The 23,743-nt window shown below is 30.6% G+C and overlaps 2 protein-coding genes across 4 annotated transcripts in view; one reads left to right on the top strand and one right to left on the bottom strand.

Annotated features, from left to right (window-relative positions):
- The window catches only part of LOC118195824 (protein Wnt-5b-like), a 995,694-nt gene that overhangs the window by 283,865 nt on the left and 688,086 nt on the right, over window positions 1-23,743 (bottom strand). The gene's annotated exons all lie outside the window — the stretch shown is intronic.
- LOC118196604 (uncharacterized) lies at window positions 4,953-22,061 on the top strand. The gene is made up of 4 exons (XM_035368071.2): window positions 4,953-5,108; window positions 9,787-9,950; window positions 11,875-11,979; window positions 21,619-22,061. The coding sequence occupies exons 2-4, from the start codon at window positions 9,802-9,804 to the stop codon at window positions 21,707-21,709; spliced, it is 345 nt and encodes a 114-aa protein (XP_035223962.1). The 5' UTR covers window positions 4,953-5,108; window positions 9,787-9,801; the 3' UTR covers window positions 21,710-22,061.

Below are 23,743 nucleotides of genomic sequence, written 5' to 3'. Positions count from 1 at the left end.
TTTAAAATGAAAACAAATATGGCTGCTGTGGTAAAAAAATTAGGCTTAGCCGCAGTTAAACTACTTTTAAACTGTTGCTAATTTTACAACTATAGCATGCAGACTAACTAAAGGCATAAAAACCTTAACCGGAAGAAAAGAACATCATAATTCAATCATTTTTAAAGCAAAAAAATACGCAATTTACAAACATATAATAATAAAGAAACTGAGCTCACTGAGCCGAGTAACAGAGTGGATATACATATATTTATATACTTTTGGTGAGGCCGATTGCAACCAAATTGGGAGGTACATTTCTACATGTTATAGCAGTCCCACATACAAAATTTCAACGTTCTGAGGCTATTCGCTTTTGGAGTTATGCGAGATATATACATACATACGTACGTACATACGACGCACGTATAGAAGCCACGAAAAAATCTCTTCTGAATCTATTTTAAGTCAGTTTTATAATTTGTTTGGAGGAAAAGAGTCCTTTATTCTGACCTTACGTACAGATGTCGCGCAAAAATATCGTTTAATTGCATTCGATAGCGGTCAAAATGTATATTTTCGTTAAAATATAGTACTCGGAATTTCTCGTGATTATAATATTTCCTTTAATTCGTACAAAACAGTAAAAAGACTTCGTACAAGTAATGAAAATACTGTAATGAAAGTTTATTTTTTCCTCTCAAAAACGAAATCTGCATTCTCGAAACAAAATATTATTCTATAATTTTCGTAAAATTTTAATGATATAAGCAGGGTATAATAGTCTGGATAACTCGTTATCACTGTCGCAATCATTTTGAGAATGACCTTAAAAAAGCAGGTGTTACCAACAGGATCTGTACTGAATCCCTGGGGAAGGGTCTATAAAATTTTAAAAGGTGTTAACGATAATCAAGGGTCGACTCAAGGTCAACACCTGAATTTACGATGGCAGATTATCGGAATAATCCCAATCCCATCGCTCACAAATTTAAAAAAAAAAAAAAAAAAAAAAAAAAAAAAAAATCATTAATAAAGTTAATAATTAATTTTTTTATATAAAGCTGTAACATCTAGTATGGAAGAAATCATTTAAAATATATATGGTAAAAACACAATAAAAGTACTTAATATATTTTAAATATCCAAAGATATAAGTTGCTATCGAACCAACGTTATTGACTTTTCCGTCTTCTTACCTAGTGAAAGCAGACCTTAGTCAAGTCAGTAATTTACAACGGAAAATAAAAAAAAAAAAAAAAATTTGAAGAATTTTGAACGAGACGATTTAATAATTAAGTCATGCCATTTTATACCAAATATTAAAAGAACTGCATCAGTTGCGCATTACAGCGCAGCCATCAAACTAATTAAAATCGAACTTTTTTGCCATTGGAATTCATCTGTGATTTTGCTTCTGAAAGTATGTTTATATTTGTAAAATAAAAATTATAATAATCATACATTAACCATTATTAATCAAACATTATAATAAACCTTTGTTTTTTCAAAACTTTTGTTTCTTTAAGTTACTTATATGCAGTTATTTGTATTATGATTGCGATGTACGAGTATTATAAACAAAAATCTCAGGGGGTGGGTGAAGAAAATCACTCCGTTAAACTGGGTGGGTGCAAGAAAAAAGTTGGGAATACGTAACTTTAAAATAAAGTCATAGAATACTTACATTTTAAAAGTTTAATGCCCGCCTCCTAACTTTTTTTTTTCTCAGTGGAAAAACACAAATCAAAAATCTTAAAAATATTTATTAAAAATACATATTGCTTTTAAATAATTAATTTTGTTTTCATTAATGAACTAATTCAGTTTTCACTAAGTGCTGTTACGATTTGAAAGATGTATAATTTGCTTAATTTCACGAACACAGGCAGTTTCTCATTTACTCCTTTTTTCTAATTCACTCAATTAATTCAGTCTCACCTTTCGGCAATGGCTTAATTCACTATTCTGCTAAGTTTCAAATGTAAACAAATATGGCTGCTATGTTAAAAGAAATTAGGCTTAGCCGCACTTAAACAACTTTTAAATTGTTGATAATTCTACAACTATTGCATGCAGATTAACTAAAGGCATAAGAACCTTAATCGGAAGATAAGAACGACATAAGTCAATCATTTTGAAAGCAAAAAAATGCACTAATATATAAGAATGAAAAAAAACCGAGCTCACGGAGCCGAGTAACAGAGTGGGTACATGTATCTATATATATAATTACAAAACAATTTTTAAACAAAATAATATATATGTAATATTTTGGCAGGCAGGCACTGGAAATGATGAAATTTAGCAATCTGGTCACTTCAGAGTCCGGGTGTGGTCAGTGGAAAACATCAGAATTGAAGACACAGAAGAATTTAACTTTTAACTCCATCTCTTTATTCAAAGCAGATGGTAGATTATTCAAAATTACATATGCGAGAGTAATTTGAACTAAATAGTATTAACTTTAAATTGACTGTGATATACTATTCAAACAAAGGGAGATGAGAAGAGCGGCAGCATAAGCCTTAACAGCAGAAGAGGGAGAAAGCGGTCTGACGCAAAATGGCGCTAAGTTACGTTAATGCCCGAATGTTCTCGAAAGTGCTGAACTAGTGGGAAGATCCTGATATTGCAGAAAGTTACTTAGAGGTTGCCTGTTCGCGTAGAGCAAAGCCATAACAAAATACCATACCTGCTTTAAAAATAATTGGAGACCTCAAAATTAACGATTCTAGGTTTGGTGCCCTCTCCTAAATTCATCTGTTCTCCCAAATTTGAGATTCTTCTATGATTATATAACAACTTAGAATTAACCAATCATAGCTTAGAGTACTATTTACATGTACTTGGTGTAACTATCGCTCGCAAATAAGCTGCATCATCTTCTTCTCCTAGCTTCCGCCACGCCAAGATCCACGCTGCTTTGCATGTGCATCTAAAATGATATCGCCCCGTTAATCTGCGTATATAAGAAATTATCGTAATTGTTTATAATTTAAAAAATATATTGTCTACGAAGAATTATTCTAATGTACCTGGAAATAAAGATGGTATCAACATATTCGTCCTGTCTTGTCGCTCTGCTATCCCGACTATGCATCAAAAATATTACATACATATTTATATACTTTTGGGTGTGGCCGATTGCAGCCAAAAATGGAGGTGCAAGTACATGTTATAGCTATGTACAAAATTTTAACGTTCTGAGGCTACTGGTTTTCGAGTTATGCAAAATGCATACATACATAGTAGGTACGTACGTATGTATGTATCTCTTCTGAAATCTCTTCTGAATCTATTTTAAATCAGTTTTATAATTCGTATTGGGAAAAAGGGTCCTTTGTTTTGTCCTTATGTACACATGTCACGCAAAAACATCGTTAAATTGCATTCGATACCTGTCAAAATGAATATTTTCTTTGAAATATGGTACCCGGAATTTTTCGTGATTACAACACTTCCTTTACTTCGTTCAAGAAATAAAGATAAATAGAATTTAATTTGATTGATTTTAGAGGTAGCGTTCTTATTCATCTAAAATATTCTAATCAACCGCTAATTTCCAGAATCTTCCATTTTACTTCTCTTAAAAGAAATTAAATTTAAGCAAAATTTTGTTCTTAAGACAGAAATTTAGATCATTATTATTTTCTGTTGGATCTACACTCATTCCGTTGGATTTGCAAGGTCTTCAGTACACGGGTAAGCTTTTTGAAAAACTGGAGTACCGTTTCAATGAAATTGTCTGTCTCTGAAATAAGTTCTCAGCATGAAAGATTAATGTGAATTTTAATTTTATGAAAGTCTTCCCAAGGTCTCAAAGACGATTTGAAATATAGAACTGCTAGCAGTTTCCCAAAATACCGTTTTCTTTCATTAAAAAAATATATATTGCGCATGTGATGACGAAATTTTAAGTCTTAAATGCTATTTTTTTCAAAATTTTAAACACAATTTTAGAAATAATTCGTAATTATTTTTATCGATGGTTTAATAAATGAAAAATGTAGCAGATAATTTTTCGCTATCGCTGATCACTCATCAGGAAATGTTTAACGAATTTCACAACAATACGAAAGTTTAATAGATAAAAGAAGACCAGTTTAAAAACCAAAGATAAAAAAAAAAAAAAAAAAAAAAAAAAAAAAAAAAAAAAAAAAAAACAGATTTTGGTTTTACTGAAGGAAATCCCAAGGTCCCTCTTCTTTACGGAGCAAAAATATCGTTAAAGTTCATCTTATATACACATATGATGTACTAAATGATATTTTTGTTGCTTCTTTTAATATATATATATATATAATCGAAACAGAAATTGTAAAGCTAACAAGTAATGAGACGTAAGACCTATTTGGTCGTAAGACCTATTTGGTCTTACGTCTATTGGTAAAAATTGGTACGACGTAAGACCTATTTGGTAAAAATTTTTTGCGCATCCATGTTATAACTGTTCCATTTAAAATCCAAATTACAATCCGCTTTGGAAAAAATATACCTTTATTGTGGCTGTACGTACAGAGGTGACGCAAAAAAGTCGTCCGAATGGATACAAGAACTGCCAAAATGGATATTTCGTTGAAATATGATATCCGAAATTTTTCACGAAATTTCCTTTACTTCGTACAAGGAACTAAAACATGGTTTTTAAATTAATTCAAAAAACTAAAGCCGGTGAAGTTCTTTTTTAACATTTTGTCAAAGATTTGATTTTGTTCAGTTTAATAGCAAAAAATTTACATTCTGGAATTATGTTTTAAATATAAGTTAATGATCAAGGAAATGGAAATGCAGGGAAAACAAAACGCAGTTTCGCAAGACACTATCTACGCATTGTCAGCCTTTACACCCAACAACCTCTTCCGATAATTTAAAATTCAGGTATCAGTTTTACGCGCATTTTCCGATAACAAGTTTTGCGCACGACTCTACTAATGTTTGTAATAGGTTGTATTTTGCTCCTGGCATCCTTTTGCATACGGCACTCCTCCAAAATTGCCGTGTGCAAATCATCTATAAATTTACGCTGGGTAACATTTATTTCTGTCTGACAGTTAAGTAAGAATTATACGAGTAATCAATTGCAGCAACCTATTGAATATCTTTATATTCGCTTTCTGAAATCAGCGGTAAGTATTTCACCAATGTAATTAATCATTTAATTACAATTTGATTTTTCAAAATAAAATACGTATTTTATTTAAAAAATTTTTATGAATACTTTCGATGGATATATTTAATTTTTGTTAATGCAGTAAACAGAATTCAGTAACAGTAAGCATAGTGAAGTTTTCAAAAATAATCTTACATGATATTTATATACCTTTCTTAGGATTAATTTTTTCTTTAAATATTCTTTCATGTAAAGAACACGGAATTTTAAGAAAAGGGATATATTAAATTTAATTTTATATATTCTGCTAGAATTATCTGAAATAAAATGCGTTGTATAAAATCCTTAACAGTCATTCTCTTTGTAAACTTTTTTTTTTTTTTTTTTTTTTTTAAATTTAATGTTGAAACTAGTTTTCGCACATTTTGTTTAACAAAAATAAAAATATCAGAAGTTTGCTGTTTGCATCATCGGATAGAGGGGAAGCTTTTCTTTAATTTAAATTTATATGAAAATTCTGATAATATGTAATTCATATGTAATTTCAGATTTTATATCTAATTTTTAAAAATTCCAAAATCTAAGCATGCATCTGTTATAAATTTTTGCAATTTTTACACGTTACAAGACAAGTTCTTCAACGATTTTTAAAAAAGGGGAACGATAAAAAGACTTTAAATAGAGGATTTTTAGCCCAAATAGGGCATTAGCAGAATGAGTTGTTATTCTCTAAACGGGATTTGGTGGCGTATCACTTTTCAGACTGTTGCCACGAAATCTTATTGTCCTGTATAACTTTAAAAAAATTAAATAATGAAAAGTCTGCATGAATGTATGTATGTTTCTCGCACTGTGAAAACACGACGGTACCTAGTGCCATCAAATTTTGAATAACGTAGTCCTCCAACCGAACATGGGCCCTTGGAAGCCCGAATTTTATATTTCATATTTTGTAAGCCTTTCTAATTTTTAACAAATTCAAACGTTTGAAAACAAGCGGTAACAGTACTGTATATATTAAAACATTGCTATCTCCAGCGCGCGAAACAGTCTATCGGAAAATCTAAAGGTATGCTGTTTTTTAAATGTTTGTGATTTTTCTATTTCACTGAATTTTATGTGGCGTAAGTGTGAAGAACATTTTATTTAATTAACAAATTTAATACACAAAACGTTAATAATAAAACGACAAAAAAATTTTGCAAGCCATCTTAATAAGAAAACTTTACATTGATATAATGAAGGGAGAAACTGAAAAAAGAAAAAAAAAAAAAAAAAAAAGAAAAAAATGCATGCTAACACTTAACACTACATTCGGAATTCTAAGCGCAAACTACTTTTATTTTTTTTTTTTTTTTTAATTTTGCTGTTGAATTGTATATGGCGTTAATGGGAAGAAAGTGATGGTTAATAATAAAGCTAAAAAGACAAAAGGAAATGGATTAGCAGGAGTGAGTGCAACAGCAGACAGGTAGACTGCGAGCTCAGCGAGAGCGTAGAAAAACCTTAACAAACACTTTTGGGCGACCATTAAAATATGAACCCTTTCATATTTTTTTTTTCTATATATATATTTTTTTAATAATAAGCTTCAGTAAGCAGAAGGAGAAATTCCTTCTTCCTTGGGCTTCATGAAATTTGCTTAGAAACCTTGCCAAAGTTATAATGTTGTTATACTTTATAACTTTTAAAATTTTTCAATTGAGTAATGAAGTTGATAACATGTAATTGAGACTAAAAAGTAAGAATTTTTTAATTTAAAATGCTTTATAAAATAAACTTTGATTTAAAACTCATAAAACGGTAAATATTCTAAAAGGAGATTGTAGGGTTTAGTGGGAACAAGAGATTAAGAAATTGTCTTAACAAAATTCATCTACAATTTTATATCACGAATAATAAAAGTCTGGGCGCCTAAATAGCTTAATCGAATGATCGAATTGCTTTGTCAAAATTATAAACCGTTAAATTTATAAATTTCCCAAACGCGCCCACGATGTTAGTATTCGTGATATAAAACTCTGAATGCAAAGAATACGTAGTTAAATAATTAATTTCTTTCTAGTAATTTTAATGTATTCTGGCATATTCAAAGTCATCCGAAACGCTTTCGTGGAATTAAAATAATCTTCAGTTTAACTCTACAGTCCATTCCTATTAACTCTTTAATTCCGTTCGTGCCTCTGCAGTTCTCAGAAAATGGCAATCTTTACGCAGAAGTAAATTCATTTCAAGAAGTAGAAAATAGTCCACAGAGACCAGATAGGCGAATAAGGCGATTACGCTCTTCTTTGCATTAACTGTTTTCGTATTAATTACATTAGGCAAGTAATATTGCTTCGTCGTGCTATTCTGATTAATATTTGTGCTGCACTTCGGGAAACGTTCCAGAAACTTGATAAAATCAGTGACCTTCATCGCAATTTTTTTTATCTGCTTTTAAATAAGAAATTAATTAAGTATTTCATATAAAGAGTTCGTAGAAATAATTTATTCGGGTGAAAAATTAGGCGTCTTTTTTATTTCATTCATAAAATTCGACAGCATATATCTGCACGAAAATATTGAAGTTTTATTACCATAAATATAGAATTCTGGTATCAGCTAAAATTTATCGTATATTTTCTATTTTAAAATGAAATTTTCTAAAATTCAGATAAATTATTCTAACTAAAGTTAATTTCTTCTAAAGTAATAAATTTACAGTAAACAACGCAGTGTTCTTTCAAATAGGACAGGATTTACTTATGTAGGCACATTAGGGCAGTCTGCTTTAGTCGAAAACTTTCTAAAGGGAACCGGTCACTATTTATGTTACATATTTTCCTCAAAATTCAACAATTATTATGAATGTCAAACGACTGTATAAGACCTAATTCGTCAATGGAAGATGTTTTTTGAATAATTTTGACTGCAGAAAAATGGAAAATGTGGTTTCTTTTTCCAGCAGTTTTGGGAAATAGAAGATATATTTGTTTCATTTTTCTGAACACCTGTCTCATACTCCTTAGTGGAAAATTTCAAGGCCGTCCTTGTTTGAACAATGTATACTGTATGTACTCTAGAAGTTCACATCCGGAATGGTATCTTTAAATATATAATTATGAATTTCATTCATAGGAGAAAACACGACACGAAAGCTAAACTTCTGTAAAAAAAGCGTGCAATCGATAAAAAAAAATAAATATAATAATCGATAAAAAGAGAGAAATGGCTACAGAATATATTAAAAGATCATATAATTTTAATTTAGACAAAAATGGAAATTTAGATTGTCTTACATTTTGAGACACAAGTCCCTCGTCTTCAGGAGCCCCCCCCCCCAAAAAAAGTAGTTTTTTCCCAGAATTATTCTCGAAATCGATATTAATTTCAATTATGTGTCTAACTGAAGAAATGTTTTCTACATTTTAGTTATAAAGATATCGTACATTTCACAAATTATTTTGAATTAATTTATGCTAACATGCTATTCATTTCAGATTTTATATTACATTATATTGTAATTGTAAACATCTATAAATTCGCAGTTATTATATTCAATATACATACATATAATCGTGCAAGAAATACGATTTTATTTTCTACGTATATAAAAGAAACTCGTATTTCTTTTGGGCAGCAAAACATTTGTATCATTTTTGAGTTTGCTATAGCAGTACTGCTTTTTCTTAATCAAGGATTCCAAAATTGACCAAAAAATGGTGCAAAAACAAACTAAATCATGAATACACATAGCCAAAAGGGCTAATTATATAACCTTTTAGCCAAACTGCGTTCACCCAAATGGGTTATTAGTCTCGACACGTCCGCTATAAACGGCGAATCATTTTTCGAACTGTTGCCACCAAATTGTATCGCCTAATATTGTTTTTAAATCAATTAAACTAATGAAGAATCTTCATGTATGTATGTGTGCTCTTCGCATTGTAAAAAAACGGAGATACCTAGCGCCATCAAATTTTGAATAACGTAGTCCTCCACTCGATCATGTGCACCTGAATTTTGAATTTCGAATTTTATGTTTCATACTTAGTGAAACTTGAATGAATTTTTGATTAACAAACTTAACTATTTGAAAGTGAGCAACACTGAACGGAATAAACATTTTTTTAACTCCAGCGCGCGATTCTATCTAGCGGCAATTCTAAACGCGACTTTTAAGCTGTTTTTTAAATATTTTGTCATTTTTTAATTATATATGGAGTTACGTACGAAGAACATGATATTTAAATACAAAATTTAACACACAAGACGTAAATAATAAAAACACTAAAAGAGTGTTGCAAGCCATCTTAGTAAGAAAACTAAACATTGGTATGGTGAACTAAAAAAAAAAAAAAAAAAAAAAAAAAAAAAAAAGACTTGAAAATATATATAAAAGTGTATGCCAGCATTTAATACTGCATCGAGAATTCTAAAAATATGTGGCTTTTAAAATATTTGTAATTTTGCTGTTGAATGGTATATGCGTTAAGTGCGAAGAAAATGATGCTTAATAACAATAAAGCCAAAAAGAAATGGGTTAGCTGGTGTGATTGTAAGAGCAGAATGGTAGACTGAGAGCTCAGCGACAGTTTGAAAAACCTTAACAAATCCTTCTGGACAATCGTTAAAATCTAAACACTTTCAGGCTTTTGTGTTTCTTTTTATGCTATTAATTCTTACATAACTATTCATTTCCCATTTTTCAGACTTTATTTTCAAACATGTCTGAAGGAAGCAAATGCTGCGATGTGAAAAACAAGAGCGGTGCACCTCAGAAGGAATGCTGCAAAATTACTGTCAATTGTTCTTGCCCCTGCTCCAAGGCCGATGACCAGCATAACTGCACTACCTCTGTGGCCTGTGATTCTGAGTAATTTAGGAATTTTTGTTAATATTACTTTTCGCTCTTATTAAAAATTATTTCCTTATTCCTCTCCAATCGCTTTATTACATTTTTTAAAACACATTTTTAAATTAAGCTATTTTTCTTAAAGATGAGTACCTAATAAGCTTCCCTGAATTATATTTTTGAGAAAATGGTTATATATTATAGTTTTTCTTGATATATAATGCAATTTAAACTCTATTAAAAAGATGTATAAGAAACAAAATATAAATCTAATTTTACCATACGTAAAAATCCATGGAACAATTCAATGAATTTGTTTCAGTAAGCTCCAAAAATTTACGATTTATATACGTGTGTTCATAACTCGCAATTCAGATGCTCCTTATTTATCTGGAAATGCAAACGGAGTGTACTTCAACTTGTTTCTTTGTCAATATTACCATTCTTAAACTATTTCCGTTTCTTCATTAAACTTTTACAAAGTATTGGTAACTATACAATTGAGAATGTGTCAGTTATTTTAAATCTGACGCTACCTTTACATTAATCGCTATTCCTCCCTTTTTTGTGGACTCCTTTCACAAAATCTTTTTAGGTAAACACCAAAATATGAAAAATTTAATGCATAAAGGGTTAGAAATGAATAAAGGTTAGTAAACTGGTGCAGAACCTCAAATTTTACGGAAGGACAAAAAGAACTCATTTCTAAGTTAAAACTCTATGAGTATTACATCTCTTCCCCCTCTTCACGTATTTGTCCAAGTTAAAATGACGTTCTTTTTCTTCTGTTAATTTATCTCATACATGTCATCTGTGAATTTGTAAGTTTTTTTTTTTTAATACTTATGTCTGTAAGCTTTGTGCAATACTATGTGGTGCACAAGGAATTTAAATATTCAATTAAAAAAAAACCTCAAATTTCTAGGTTTTAAGAACTTGAATGCTGATTAAAATAAAAGGTTTCCTAATTAATTCTAGTATCATATAAAAGATTTACAATATTTTGGCATCAAACGAATAAAATTGATACTCGTCAATAGAATTTATTCTGAATTAAAGTTCCAGTAGACTGATATTGAAATTGTAAACACATTAGAATGAAAACTCATTTTCTGTACCATATGTATTATTGTGATTATTAAAAATCGCAAAAAGTTTTAAAGGAATTCGAGTACTCAAAAAATTTTCTCAAAAGGCGAAGCATTGAATTTTAAACGGGAGATTCGCAGATTTCTCTAACAAAATTTCAAATTCGTTCATTTTGGATTTAAAATGTAGGTTTTTAAAATAATATACTAACCTAATCTTATATACATGATCACGCTAATCATACCTTAAAAGGATTTATTAATTTTGGCAGAAATTTCACTTTTTGTGATGATATTTTGATTTGAAACTGAGGATATTTTGATTGAAATGTTAAGGTATTTGAAATCTGAATGAAAAAATAATATTTTGATTCGAAAATTGGAGAATATTACAATTTTGTGTGTAATGTAATTTTAAATTTGAATTGAAATATTTTGATTTGAATTTAATATCAAAATTTGAAAATTTTAATTGAACTTTGGATTTGAAATACGTTATCAAGCGATAATATACGCATTTTTTTATTTAATTTTAAAACTTGTTTCATAAAAAATTTAGCAAGGAAAAAGGTTTTTAGCGACAGCATGAACTTTTATTTATTTATTTTAAATATCTGTTAATTAAAAGAAAGAACATCAATTAAAAGAATCAACTCAAATACGTAGTTATAGAGCATTTTTTTCAAGAAAGAGATTTTTTTATTTCATGTAATTTGCTAACATTTTGAAGTTCTCATCTTCAACAAAATAGATAATTTTTAAAAATTGTATAGTGTTAGTAATTTCCAGATTTGTAAAAGCGTTGTTAATATGATACATAAAATATGAATTACAAAATTTCTTTTGTTTGTTTAAAGCGGGAAAGCTGAACAGGTAGTTGAATGCTGTTGCTGTTGCTGTACCTTGGCCGTAAACTGCACCGTAAACTGTCCTCCTGCTGGTGAAAAGGCTGATGCCCAAAAGTAATTGACCAATTATTATTACATGGCCTTTTTCTTGTTATGTGTTAATAATTTCTGCAGTCTTCAATTATCCGGATATATGATCACCAGTCAACCAGATCAGTTACTATTCCTTTTAGACCGTGATCAAATTAAGCTAGTCATTAATTCATTTTACGGTTTTTAAAAATTTTACGTTGGTTTAAACAATGTTGAATAGCATTTATTTGATTACGATTTATGTTGTTTATATACGAGTTACTATTTAATATTTACAAAGAAATAACATCTTAATTTTAGTTGAATATTGTTGATGTTAATTCATTTTACATTTTTTAAATTTTTTACAATGGTTTAAACAATGTTGAATGACACTTATTTGATATTTGATTTCAATTTAGGTTGTTTAATAACAAGTTACTATTTTATATTTACAAAGAAATAACATCTTACTTAAATTTTAGTTGAATATTGTTTTTGTCTTGTCTATATTACATGGAACAATGGTTGCCAGAGACTAATCCGAAGAGAAGTTGAACTTCTATTTTCCACCCTCAATTTTGAGGTACAGAACTCCGGCGGCGATCCGGGGTGTGATGTCCTCTCCCCTTCTACCAATCCATACGAGAGGACTTTCGGCTCACTGCATATTTGGAGAGTGCCGCCGTGCCGTGCCGACACTATACATTTACATACATCCATGTCTTCTCCGAGATTCGAACCCTGGCCCTTCTGTACCATAGTAGGCTCCTCTCTCTAACCACTATCCCGTCTGGGCAACAATTTTAGTTGAATGAAAATAAGTTTTAATTTCTTTTACTAAAATAGCAAAAAATTTCTTTGTTTAATCTATTATAGGAAAAAAAAAACATGTTTTTAGTTTTAAAGACTGCTCAAATAAACAAAAAATAACACAAATAAAAAACAATTCCATTGTTAAATCATGTTCCTATTTTAAAAAAGTGTTTTGGATCTTAATTTAAGTGAACAAAATTACTCAACGTTTTAATTGTCTGGTCTGTTTAGAAATAAAATAAGACAATATATATGTAACAATAGCAAGAAAAAGGACGGAGCACTCGATGCGTACTTAGATCCATTTTGAAGAATTCTGATTACTTAGTATGCTAATATGTTGACTTCGTAGTATCTAAAGAACTTGGCAGTCGAGGAAGTTTTAATTCCATTTTTATTTGCAACTGACATTTTGTGGCCACAATCACTTGGTACTAGTCGTGCCTTTATACAGAACATTTACATTTTTGATATTATTGCAAAAGCGGTTGATCTTTACAATATGGTAACTGGTAGTTTGGCGACATTTTGGAGGCGATAAAGGTTACTACCTGGGACTTTGGTAATAATGTGAGCAGTACTCAGTTCCGATTACGCATTATTTTGCGTGAGGGAAATGAGAGATCATGGGATATGTCATGTGATATTAATGGACGAATTACGGTTCTTTAATCGGAAAAGGGGGAAAATCGGGAAAAAATGTGGAAATTTTGTATTTAGCTTTATTCTGTGTTGTGTGAAACAGTGTTGTTTAATTTTTGGATCCCATGGCCCTAACTAAAGTGAATTCAAAATGGGTATTTAGGCATTGTGATGAGAAGTTTGCTTTTTATTTAGCGGAGGAAGTATGGAGGAAAAATTCGCAGAAAAAATCTTTCAATAATTTTATTGAATGAATTAGAAAAGTGTATCCGCCACGTAATCAAGATTCTGAAGAAGAGTAAGTTAGTATTTTTAATTATTTGAGGATATTATTTTCATGCATTGTTCTAAATGTAAGGTGGAAAGGAATTTGGTATTATTGGGAAAATTGTTATTAGCAATGATTTAGTTTAAACTAATTAGGATTGTAAGGTAATTTTTATTAATTTAATGTATGTGCTCATTTATATTTTAAGTAGTGTTTTTGAATTTAATTATATTTTAATGAAATGATAGTTATTTTGTGAATTTTATGTTTGTAGGAATTTGGTATACGTTTTAGTTGAAATAAACGTGCATGGAAATAATTTAAATATTTAATACTAAGTATTTGTAATGCTTGCGGTATGAATTCGTTGGTGACGTGTATAATGTAATAGATGATTTAGAGGTAAAAGTTTTTGGATATTTTGTTTATTTTATATGTGGAAATGTTCATATTTGTAAAGGGTAAATACTTTTTCGCGATCAGGTAATTTCATATATGTTCTTTTTACCGGGTTTAAAGATTGAGAAAATTGTCATGTATTTTTGTGAAATTTTTCTAATTTATGAGAAAAAAGCAGTGTACATGGATATAGTGAAGAGTGTGCGCAATGCCATTTTTGTGCAATTCTGGGATGTTTTTTTAAGTAAAAATAAGTCGCCGTGTACATGGTTTATGTGTATGTGTTATTTTGAAAAACGCGTAAGGAGTATGGTATTGTGCACTTTTTCCCAATTTTGCAGTGAATATTTGTCATGATTAAGCAGTTTTGTTTGATAAAATTTCTAGCATAAGTGTAATTGGGCTACTAGATTTTTGGAAGAAGTGTTCAGTAGATAAAAAGAAAAGAAACATGTCTTTACTTCGTGAAGACAAAATGGCGGCGGGAAAAAAAAAATAGAGGGTTGCTGTAGGAGAGTTGGTTGCCAAATTTTCGCCAAAAAATCGCCAAGTTACCATAATGTAAAGATCAACCGCAAAAGCAATCAAGGTAGTGAAGTAACATCCCAGCAGGATAGAGAGAGAAGCTGGAAGTGCGTCGTAATGCAAAATGGAAGCACACGAAGAGAAAAGTTTTGGCTTAAAGTTTGAGTTCCCAATTATTACGTGATCAGCGCTGCGCAGACCATAGAATGATCTAGAAATGACGCAATCCAGAGAAGTTATTACGATTTTTAAAACAGAGAGGGAAAATTAAAGAGTTAGCTTTAGTTTAAATTATAATTTTGATTCACATATTTTATATATATATATATAATAAAAATATATATAATTCCTTCACTTTTCAAGGAACAGAGGAGAAGAAAACAACCCAATTATCCATATTTTAGGATTACCAGAATAAGGTGTGGTAGTTAATTTGAATAAGAGCTCTTCTATAATAAATTAAAACATTTAAAAGCTTTATGAACTTAAATTTAAACATCTATCTTGAGTTCTATTTATAGGTAAAAATGAAGCTGAGTTAATGCAAAACGAAATGAGACCAAGCCATGTAACTGAAAAGCAAATCAGGAAGTTTATTTATTTATTAGTTAGTTCATAGTCGCAAAGCACTCCACTGGAAAATATTTTATCAGATGAATATCAGATCGGTTACAGAAGGTTTCTGTAATCAGCATGAGAGTTTCTATATCATTCTAGAACACTACCAAATATCTAATTTCAAGAGAAAATTTTAAAGTAAATTTTTAATTTGGAGTCAGAATAAGGGGCTTGAAATCGCTTTGTGTAATAATAAATGTGAAATTTTAAATTACAGAACGTTGTGAAGTAAAACGACATAGTTTATTGAAAGATTTAATTGAAGTACGTGGATGAAAGTGATTGTTCTATTTAAGGGGAGAGGCATGAAATGTTTTTAACATTGTTTTTATTATTTAGCTTTCCCCAGTAAGAATATGATTCTTCTAGGGAAAATAATCATTGATATTTATAAAATTTATTTAAATATAATAGTTTCCAGAAATATAAATCTACGATTACGACTGAAAATCCGAAAAGAAATAATTGTATAAAGTGAAGATTTCTGAAGATCAAAATCCGAAAAGCTGTGCAGTTTGTTGTCGAAGAAGTAAAAAAAATTATCATTTATCAGTTTTTTTATTTATTGATAGAACGTTTATCAGTAAAAACGTGACTTATCACTAAACAAATTCCAGATGAAATCGATAAATGATAAATTATGTTTGACTTTTACGATTCCGCTAGATAAAGATTTCCTAATTTTAAAAACCTTTTTTTTTTATTTCGAAATTCTAGTAGTAGTTATTACTTCTAGAGTTGTTCATCTGCATTTCATATAGAAATTTTCATGGATTTCATATAGAAGTTTTCGTGTATGAGCCATATTTGCTAGATTTAAAAGTTTAATATGAGAGTTTATAATGCGACTTGGGAAAAATTTACTTATCAGCTTTGGATTAAAGCATTTGTTAAAAATGATATGCAAAAGTAATTTCCTTCGCGTATTTGTAAAAGAATTATTTCATGGCTTGTTTGTACAGCAACCATTTAGTAAAACTATTTCTTCATAAACCAATATTCTAAATAGTCTAAATTTAGCAAAGAAAAATTAAAAATAAAATAAAAAATATGAGATGAAGCAATTCTTTCTTCTCAAATACGACCGATATCTGTGAGTCGTAAATTTGCAATGCGAGCTGTGTTCGTTTGCGCCCACTGTGGTGCGTAACTGGGTTTACTGCTTGCCATGATAAGGTTAAATTCATTTAAAAAAAAAAAAAAAAAAAAAAAAAGTTAAAAAAAAATCTGAAAGCTTTTAGATTTTACAATGCGCCCAAAGGGGCGATTTTTTAACGTTTTGTGTGTTAGATTAATTTATTTAATATCATTTTCTTCGCACTTAAACCGTAAAATTCAATTCAAGAGCAATGTCGCAAAATAATTTTAAAATGAGCCTATCTTTAGAATTCCCGATACAGTTTCGCGCGCTGGAGATAAAAATATCCCCCGTACAGTGTTGCCATTGCTTGCTTTGAAATCGTTGAGCTTGTTAATCAAAAATTCGTTAAAATTTTACAAAACAGAAAATCGATAATAAAACAAATTCCAAACTCAAAGTTAGGTCTTCCAGATGCCCATATTTGGTGAAAGATAACGTTATTCAAAACTGGATAGCTCTAGGCACCGTTTTTTTATAACAATGAGTGAAATATACCTATTTATGCAGATTCTTCATCATTTAATTTCTTAAAATATAACGCAGGGTGATAATATTTGGTGGCAATAATTTGAGAAGTGAATCAACGTTTATAGTGACGAACGCAAAATACCAAAACGAAACTAATAGTCCTCGTGGACAAATTGCCCCTTTGGACTAAAAATCAAATTATTTTACAATATTGTAGCGAACATTATTTTTTTCTACCGAGTGCATGGTGGCTCAGCGGAGAAGAGGAACGGAAACCTAAAGTCCCGAGTTTGAAACCCACCCAAGTCAGATCAACTAAAAAGTTAGTTTTTATTAAAATTTCATCCCTGTTAATTTATTTCTTTTATTTTTATTTATTTATGCCTTTAGAAAGCTATTTATTGGAGAATATTCTCCATTTTTTGGAACGTTCCAAATCGTTCATCAAAAGTATATAAGTGGTTCTTTATACAGTTCCGGACAAACCAAAATAGTGGTTAATGACTATCACTGCCGCACCGTTGGGCTCAGGTTCGAACTAAGAAGGTTTGTAAATAGTGTCTGTGCGGCATGGAGGCACTCTAAATACGCGATGGGCCGAAAGCCCTCTCGAGGGGTTGGTGGCAGGGGAAGAAAGGTACAGGTACAGGTAGAAGCTAGGCCAGCACCTCCGTAGTACCACAGGTAATTGAGGTATTGCTGAACCTAGCTAACTGTTAAACTTTCCACCCCAATTTTGAGGAAGAACACCCCGTGGGTGGTCCGAGGTTCTCCCGCCCCTCTTTTTTTACCATCAACCACTTGGGAGGACTTTCTGAGATAAATGAGTTCTGGTATTAATAGTGTACACAAATCATATTGAGAAAAGACTGTCCTTGAAAAGTTCAACAAAGAGACCCTCAGATCCTTCCTCCCAGGGTGCTTTCTCTCAAAACTGGGTGCAGAACTGAGCTAAAGCCGAGCAGCATTAGGTGCCGCACAGACACCTATATTCTGCTCAAGGCTCTTACCAACGACAGGAGTATACGACTCCTTGTCACAATGAATGCCGCTGGCTTGTGTTGCCTGTGTCAGACAAGTGAGATTGGTAACAACAACAAATTCGAATAATATCTAATCGAATAATAATCGTCCGTATATGTCTTGGATTGAAACTTGAGTATTTTCCTCTTCATTTGTACGATCACTTCTTCTACGCGACAATATCATTTAATTCGAATTATGCCCTGCTAAAAATAGATAGAAAAAATTCATTTTATTTTTATTAAAATTAATAAAAGTTAGTAAATATTTCTTAATAAAATATTTTACTAAAGAACAAAAGTGTGAGGGAAATATACCTGAATATACAATAAATAAATAAATAAATAAAAATAAAAAAATAAAAATAAAAATTAAGACATGAAATAAAAAAATATTATTCTTTGTTTCACACACTTATATATAAGAATTTAAATGTTGATGCATTCACATAGTAGCAGTCATCGAGGACAGTTGAACATTTGTTTCATCTTTAACATGTGCAGCTAGAAATAACTTGGCACAAAAGGACCGCGGTTCCTCGTGAGTTACTTCGATAACTTTTGAATTTTGGAAAGGCTAAGGCAAGTGCATTTTGATAAGTTAATTTTAAACTCCCAAAATTATTATTGGATGAAGCCTTATGTAATTATCTGCGTCATTAGCGTTATGCAAGAATTATGTGACATGGATTAATTTTGAAATAATTCAGTTTAGAAAGATTTATTGTAGTTACTATTTTTTAGGACAGAAAGGGGGACCAGATTAAAACAGAGAGTTAAGGGGCTATTGAAAATAAAAATTAATTTCTTTTTTACATATATTTTATCTTACCGATATCTGATATGTCTTTCATTTGATGTAACAAATAAGATAAAAAAATAATCAAAACTTTGCCATATTTCTATCCTTTTGACAGAATCTTCGCATGTTCTGAGATCACCAGCGGCCGACAGGTAAAGTCGCTGAACACTGGTAGTTCGGTCGGAGGTTTGAATCCCACGAACGGGATGGCTGCATGGGCATTTTTGTGGTTTCACCCATGTGTAACGTAGCCACAAGCCAGTTTCTCTTAAAAACCGTCCATAAATGAACCTCTGCCTTTGGTGAATACCATTGTGTGCGACGCCGTAATCACTAAGAGTAATTTAACCGCAATAAATGATATTCCCGGGTTAAATAATATAACTGAAAAGGCTGATATTTAATTGAATCCTCATGTACGCGTATAAGAGTCAGGTTTTCCTTGGAAATTTTTTTCCCAAATGCTTTCGTGAAGAACTTTCTAAGGGTAATCATATTGTAACCGTTCCTCACTTTAGGCAGATAGCCTTCGAGTGCTTTGCCATTATCAAATAAACCTCGTATGTTTTGAAGCGTAAGTAGTAAAATAGGAGTTTCCGTTTGGCATGGAAGCGCTTTCAAAATAATTCCAAAAGGAAACGTTACAGGGCATAAGATTTGGGGGGATTTAAAACGACATTTAAGGAGCATCAAATAATCCAGACTAGTTCCCTTATTCCAACCTTGAATGGTTTGGTTTGGTTTATTTAATTACGGCAAAGCACTCGAGGGCTATATGCCTAAAGGGATGGATGCCTTCGTGGTGAACTTTCTAAGAGAAACTGGCTTGTATCCACGTTACACATGAGGAAAGTTATAAAAACGCCCATGCAGTCAGCCCGTTCCCCGGGATTCGAACCTTGGATCGAACTAGTATCAATGTTCAGGGACTTTCCCGTTCTGCCGTTGGTTGACCCCTAACATCGAATTCTTTTTTTTTTTTTTTTTAAAGGCACTAGATAATATTCTCAATTTCTGAAATTTCCTATTTGAGTTGATGCATATCAAATTAATATGCAGTTAATACGTTTGTAATGATAATCATGGGAAATGGAATTCAGTTATTTGGCAAAACTCTCAGCCCATTTGACTCTAACTGGAAACAAATACAGCGTATTAAAAAAAAAAAAAAAAAAAAAAAAAAAAAAAAGATTTATTTTAGATTACGATCGAAAAGTAAATGGCAACAGAAGAGGATTTTCTACTATCGTGTAAATGCAAAAAATATTTGGAACTGCAATACATGTCGGATAAGACTGCTCCAGTAATTTCACACATATAGCATTTGAAATAAATTCCTCTCAACAACTGGCTTCATAAGATAACTTCAGCAAGTGCGGCAATTATTCTGAGCTCTGCTCATTAATGTTGGCACTAACTTGGTTTTCTACAAACTTCCACGAGAAAAAGTTTTATTGCGAATGCTTGTAAAACACGGTGTCCATCTATGAAGTGCCCCTCAAAGAGTCTAGTTGCCTATAAAGTGAATATCGAAGTATAAATTTAACTTTTTCTGGGAGTGGATACTTGTATAGGCAGCTTGCAACATTTTCCAGGAACGCACTTTTCGAGGTAACTCGTTGTGCACCATTTTTTAATAATGCACTTGTCAAGACAACTCATGAAACTCTCAACGTTTTCTAGAAACGCATTTTCGTAAAATAGATTAAGTGGGTGGATTTTCACTCGCAAACTTTTCAGAAAACCAAAATGTTGCTGCTAACGTGTTGTTCCACCAGTCAGAAGTAAGAATACGGTATATCAGAACCTATTGTGAGTTCAGTTGACGTTTAACAAGAGATACCAGCTGAAACAGTAATCTAATTGTAAACGAATTGAGACAGAAAAATTCCAGAAAACCTCCCGATTGACTTAATATTGTGGTAAACTTTCGTGAATCTGATAGGGCTTCTTACGTCTCTCTAATGAATAGGAACCCCTTCTTGTTTGGAATTAAATATCCAATACGGTCTAGTAGTTAACTTTGGGTTTCAGTTGGCGTTTAACAAGAGCTACCAACTGAAAATAGTAATCTAATTGTAACCGAATTAAATTAAAGAAAACTTTCCGACTGGATATTGTGGCAATCTTTCGTGAATATATAAAGCTTTCTTACGTTTTTCAAATAATGGGTAGGCACCGCTTCTTGTTTGGAATAAAGTGTCCATTATGGTCTAGTGGTTTAATTCTAACACTAAGTATCTATGATGATTCCTAGATTCCCATTGTGATGATACTTTGAGCCATCAAAAGTCGCTGTTTTTATATGGTGTGAGAGGTAATGCTATCTGCAGCAACAATAAGGAACAATGTTAAGTGCTTAAAAGTTGAATGTTTTGTTTCAATTTTTGTATCAACTTCTATAAAATTCCATTAACTTTTGTACATCTTCCACCGTACTGCGTATTCCTCATGAAAGAACATTTTCAAACTGCGTTCTCCTCTGTAGGACATTTTCAAACATTCTGCATTATTGTCAATTAAAAAAGTTATGTGACCAAAATTTAAATGTTTTCGTCATTCTCGTTTGATACCCAGTCAACTTTTATACATCTTCTGATACTTTAGCAAAGTGGAAGATATCTAATAGAAAGGTCAACCCTTTTTTAAATCCTGCCAATGTATTGTTGGTTTCCAGGTACCAATTTGAGCTATTAGTAACCTTCCTGTTGTTTCAACTACTGTAGTCTGTTACTTTAAAATAAACACTTCAAGGTCGTATCTATCCTCCCTTTACGATAGTAACGTATGGCACCACCATCGCACAAGGAAACCTGGGAGATTTTAGAAAATTAGAGGACTCGATCCCTTTTCCTCAACAATCGTTACCATGGTTCTGAGGCATGATTTGTAAGGAAAATGGCCTTGAACTCTCTCTTTTAAAGTAACAGACTGTATAATGCATGCCCCGTTTTATAAGTTCTTTCTTTATTTATTTCAGCGACGAGAATGAAAAGGTGTGTCAGGTTACCGTACGCTGCAAAGCAAAGAAGAGTGAAGACAGCTGTTGCACAGTGACCCTCACCTGTTGAAAACCAATGTATCGAAGCTGCCGCTAATTTTGTTAATATGAAAGCTCCAATCATAGCTGTAAAGGTGTAATTGTTTATAAAATCACCAAAAATTATAAAGATGTTTATACTACCCTATTTTATTTAATAAAATAAAAAAAAATTAAATGTCTAAAAAAAAATTTATGCGTACCTAATTATATTATACATAATTATATTATAATGAATACTGTGATAACAATAATTTACTCCCCGATTTCTAACCTGAAATTTAGAAGCATACGTTCTTGTTATGCTAGTTTGTTATAATGTAATAAATACTTTGATTTTGGGAACATTGTATGATAAATAAAGAAAATTGTTTACATTCGAATGCTTTAAGTAAGTCTCTATGCCACAAATTTCATACATTTATAATGCAAAGAAAAATTCTATCATTATCTATTACAACTAAAACAAATTGGATTTTTTTTAAAAGTGTGTTTTATCTGTTGGTAATGTTCAAATATTCGCTGCTAATGTTTTAAAAATCTTCTATGCATACTATCATTATATCGAACAAATTCTATTCAGCATTGTCAAATATGTAATAGTTATATTAATAGCAGGTAATTACAGAACTAGCAGACAAAGGTATATATTAATAACTTTTAAATGAAAATGAATTGATTAAAATTATATTAAATAGATTAATGACATATTCATTGGTATTTTTGCATCAACAACATTAAAATTAATGAAAATAAATTGATTAAAATTATATTAAATAGATTAATAACATATCCATTGCCCTTTTTGCATTAACTGCATTAAAATTAATTGATTAAAATTATATTAAAAAAGATTTATGACATATTCACTGTCTTTTTTGCATTCACTACATTAAAATTAATGAAAATGAATTTATTAAAACCATATTAAATACATTTTTGATATATTAATCGCCTTTTTTGCATCAACTACATTAAAATTAATGAAAATGAATTGATGAAAATTACATTAAGTAGATTAATGACATATTCATTGTCTTTCTTGTATTAACTATCTTAAAATTAATGAAAATGAACTGATTAAAATTTTATTAAATTGACTAATGACATATTCATTGCCTTTTTTGCATTAACTACATTAAAATTAATAACAATGAATTGATCATGCATTAAAAATTGAAATTTACATAAGGGAAAAACTTTACTTTCTTACATAATGTTAAAGTGGTGAATATCTAATAATTTTTAAATATACTATTATGTAAAACAATTTTATCATTTATAGAATAATAAATCAATAAATAATTAAGATTAAACAATAACCCATAAATGGTTATTATTTTACAATTACTGATAATATATATTTATGTATTAATTACAGATAATATTTTTTGAACGTTCAGAAAAATAATATTGAATACTAACAAAATTTTCTTTCATTTCTTCAGACTACATTATAAAAGCAAGAAATTCACAAATTAATTCATGTTCTTCCTAGCTTCAGAAACGTGAATATGAGCCAGTTTTTTTATGAAAATATCCACAGACACCCTTAATATTTCAAAGGTTTCACCATACTCAAGAAACTTAAACTAACTTTCGTTTAAAAAAAATTTGAATTGATGTTTTATCACAATTTGAGGGGAAGAGAGGTAATTTCTAAAATTTTGAGAAAAATTAATTTGTTAAAATGTGAGAAATGTGATGTTAATGGCAGTTTCTCATATACACAGACAGTCTCAATGAAGCAAGATTAAAATAATTAAAATCGAATTAAGTGCTTATTAAGATTCACGACTTGCAGATATGTACAAAATTAAATTAGAATTTACAGCATTCTCTCGTGCATATGCCGCACTTCCCCCCTTCCCTCCAGAAAAAGATGAAAATCTGGATCCAAATCGGGATCCACTTTATACACGCGAGTGTTTCAAAACAGGTACATTTAAAGATGTAGCAACACAGCCAGGTTTCACATGCTACCTTTACCTACTCTCACAGTAGTATTCTAGGTTTGTTCGCAGAAATATTCATCAACGATTTGTTCAAATTTTAATTTTATTGT

The sequence above is a fragment of the Stegodyphus dumicola genome, chromosome 6 (genome assembly GCF_044657685.1).
Source record: "Stegodyphus dumicola isolate Sdum_Otavi_A_Nest chromosome 6, ASM4465768v1".
Lineage (NCBI taxonomy): Eukaryota > Metazoa > Arthropoda > Arachnida > Araneae > Eresidae > Stegodyphus > Stegodyphus dumicola.
The sequence above is the reverse complement of the archived record's forward strand: the minus strand, read 5'-3'. Positions and strand labels throughout refer to the sequence as shown.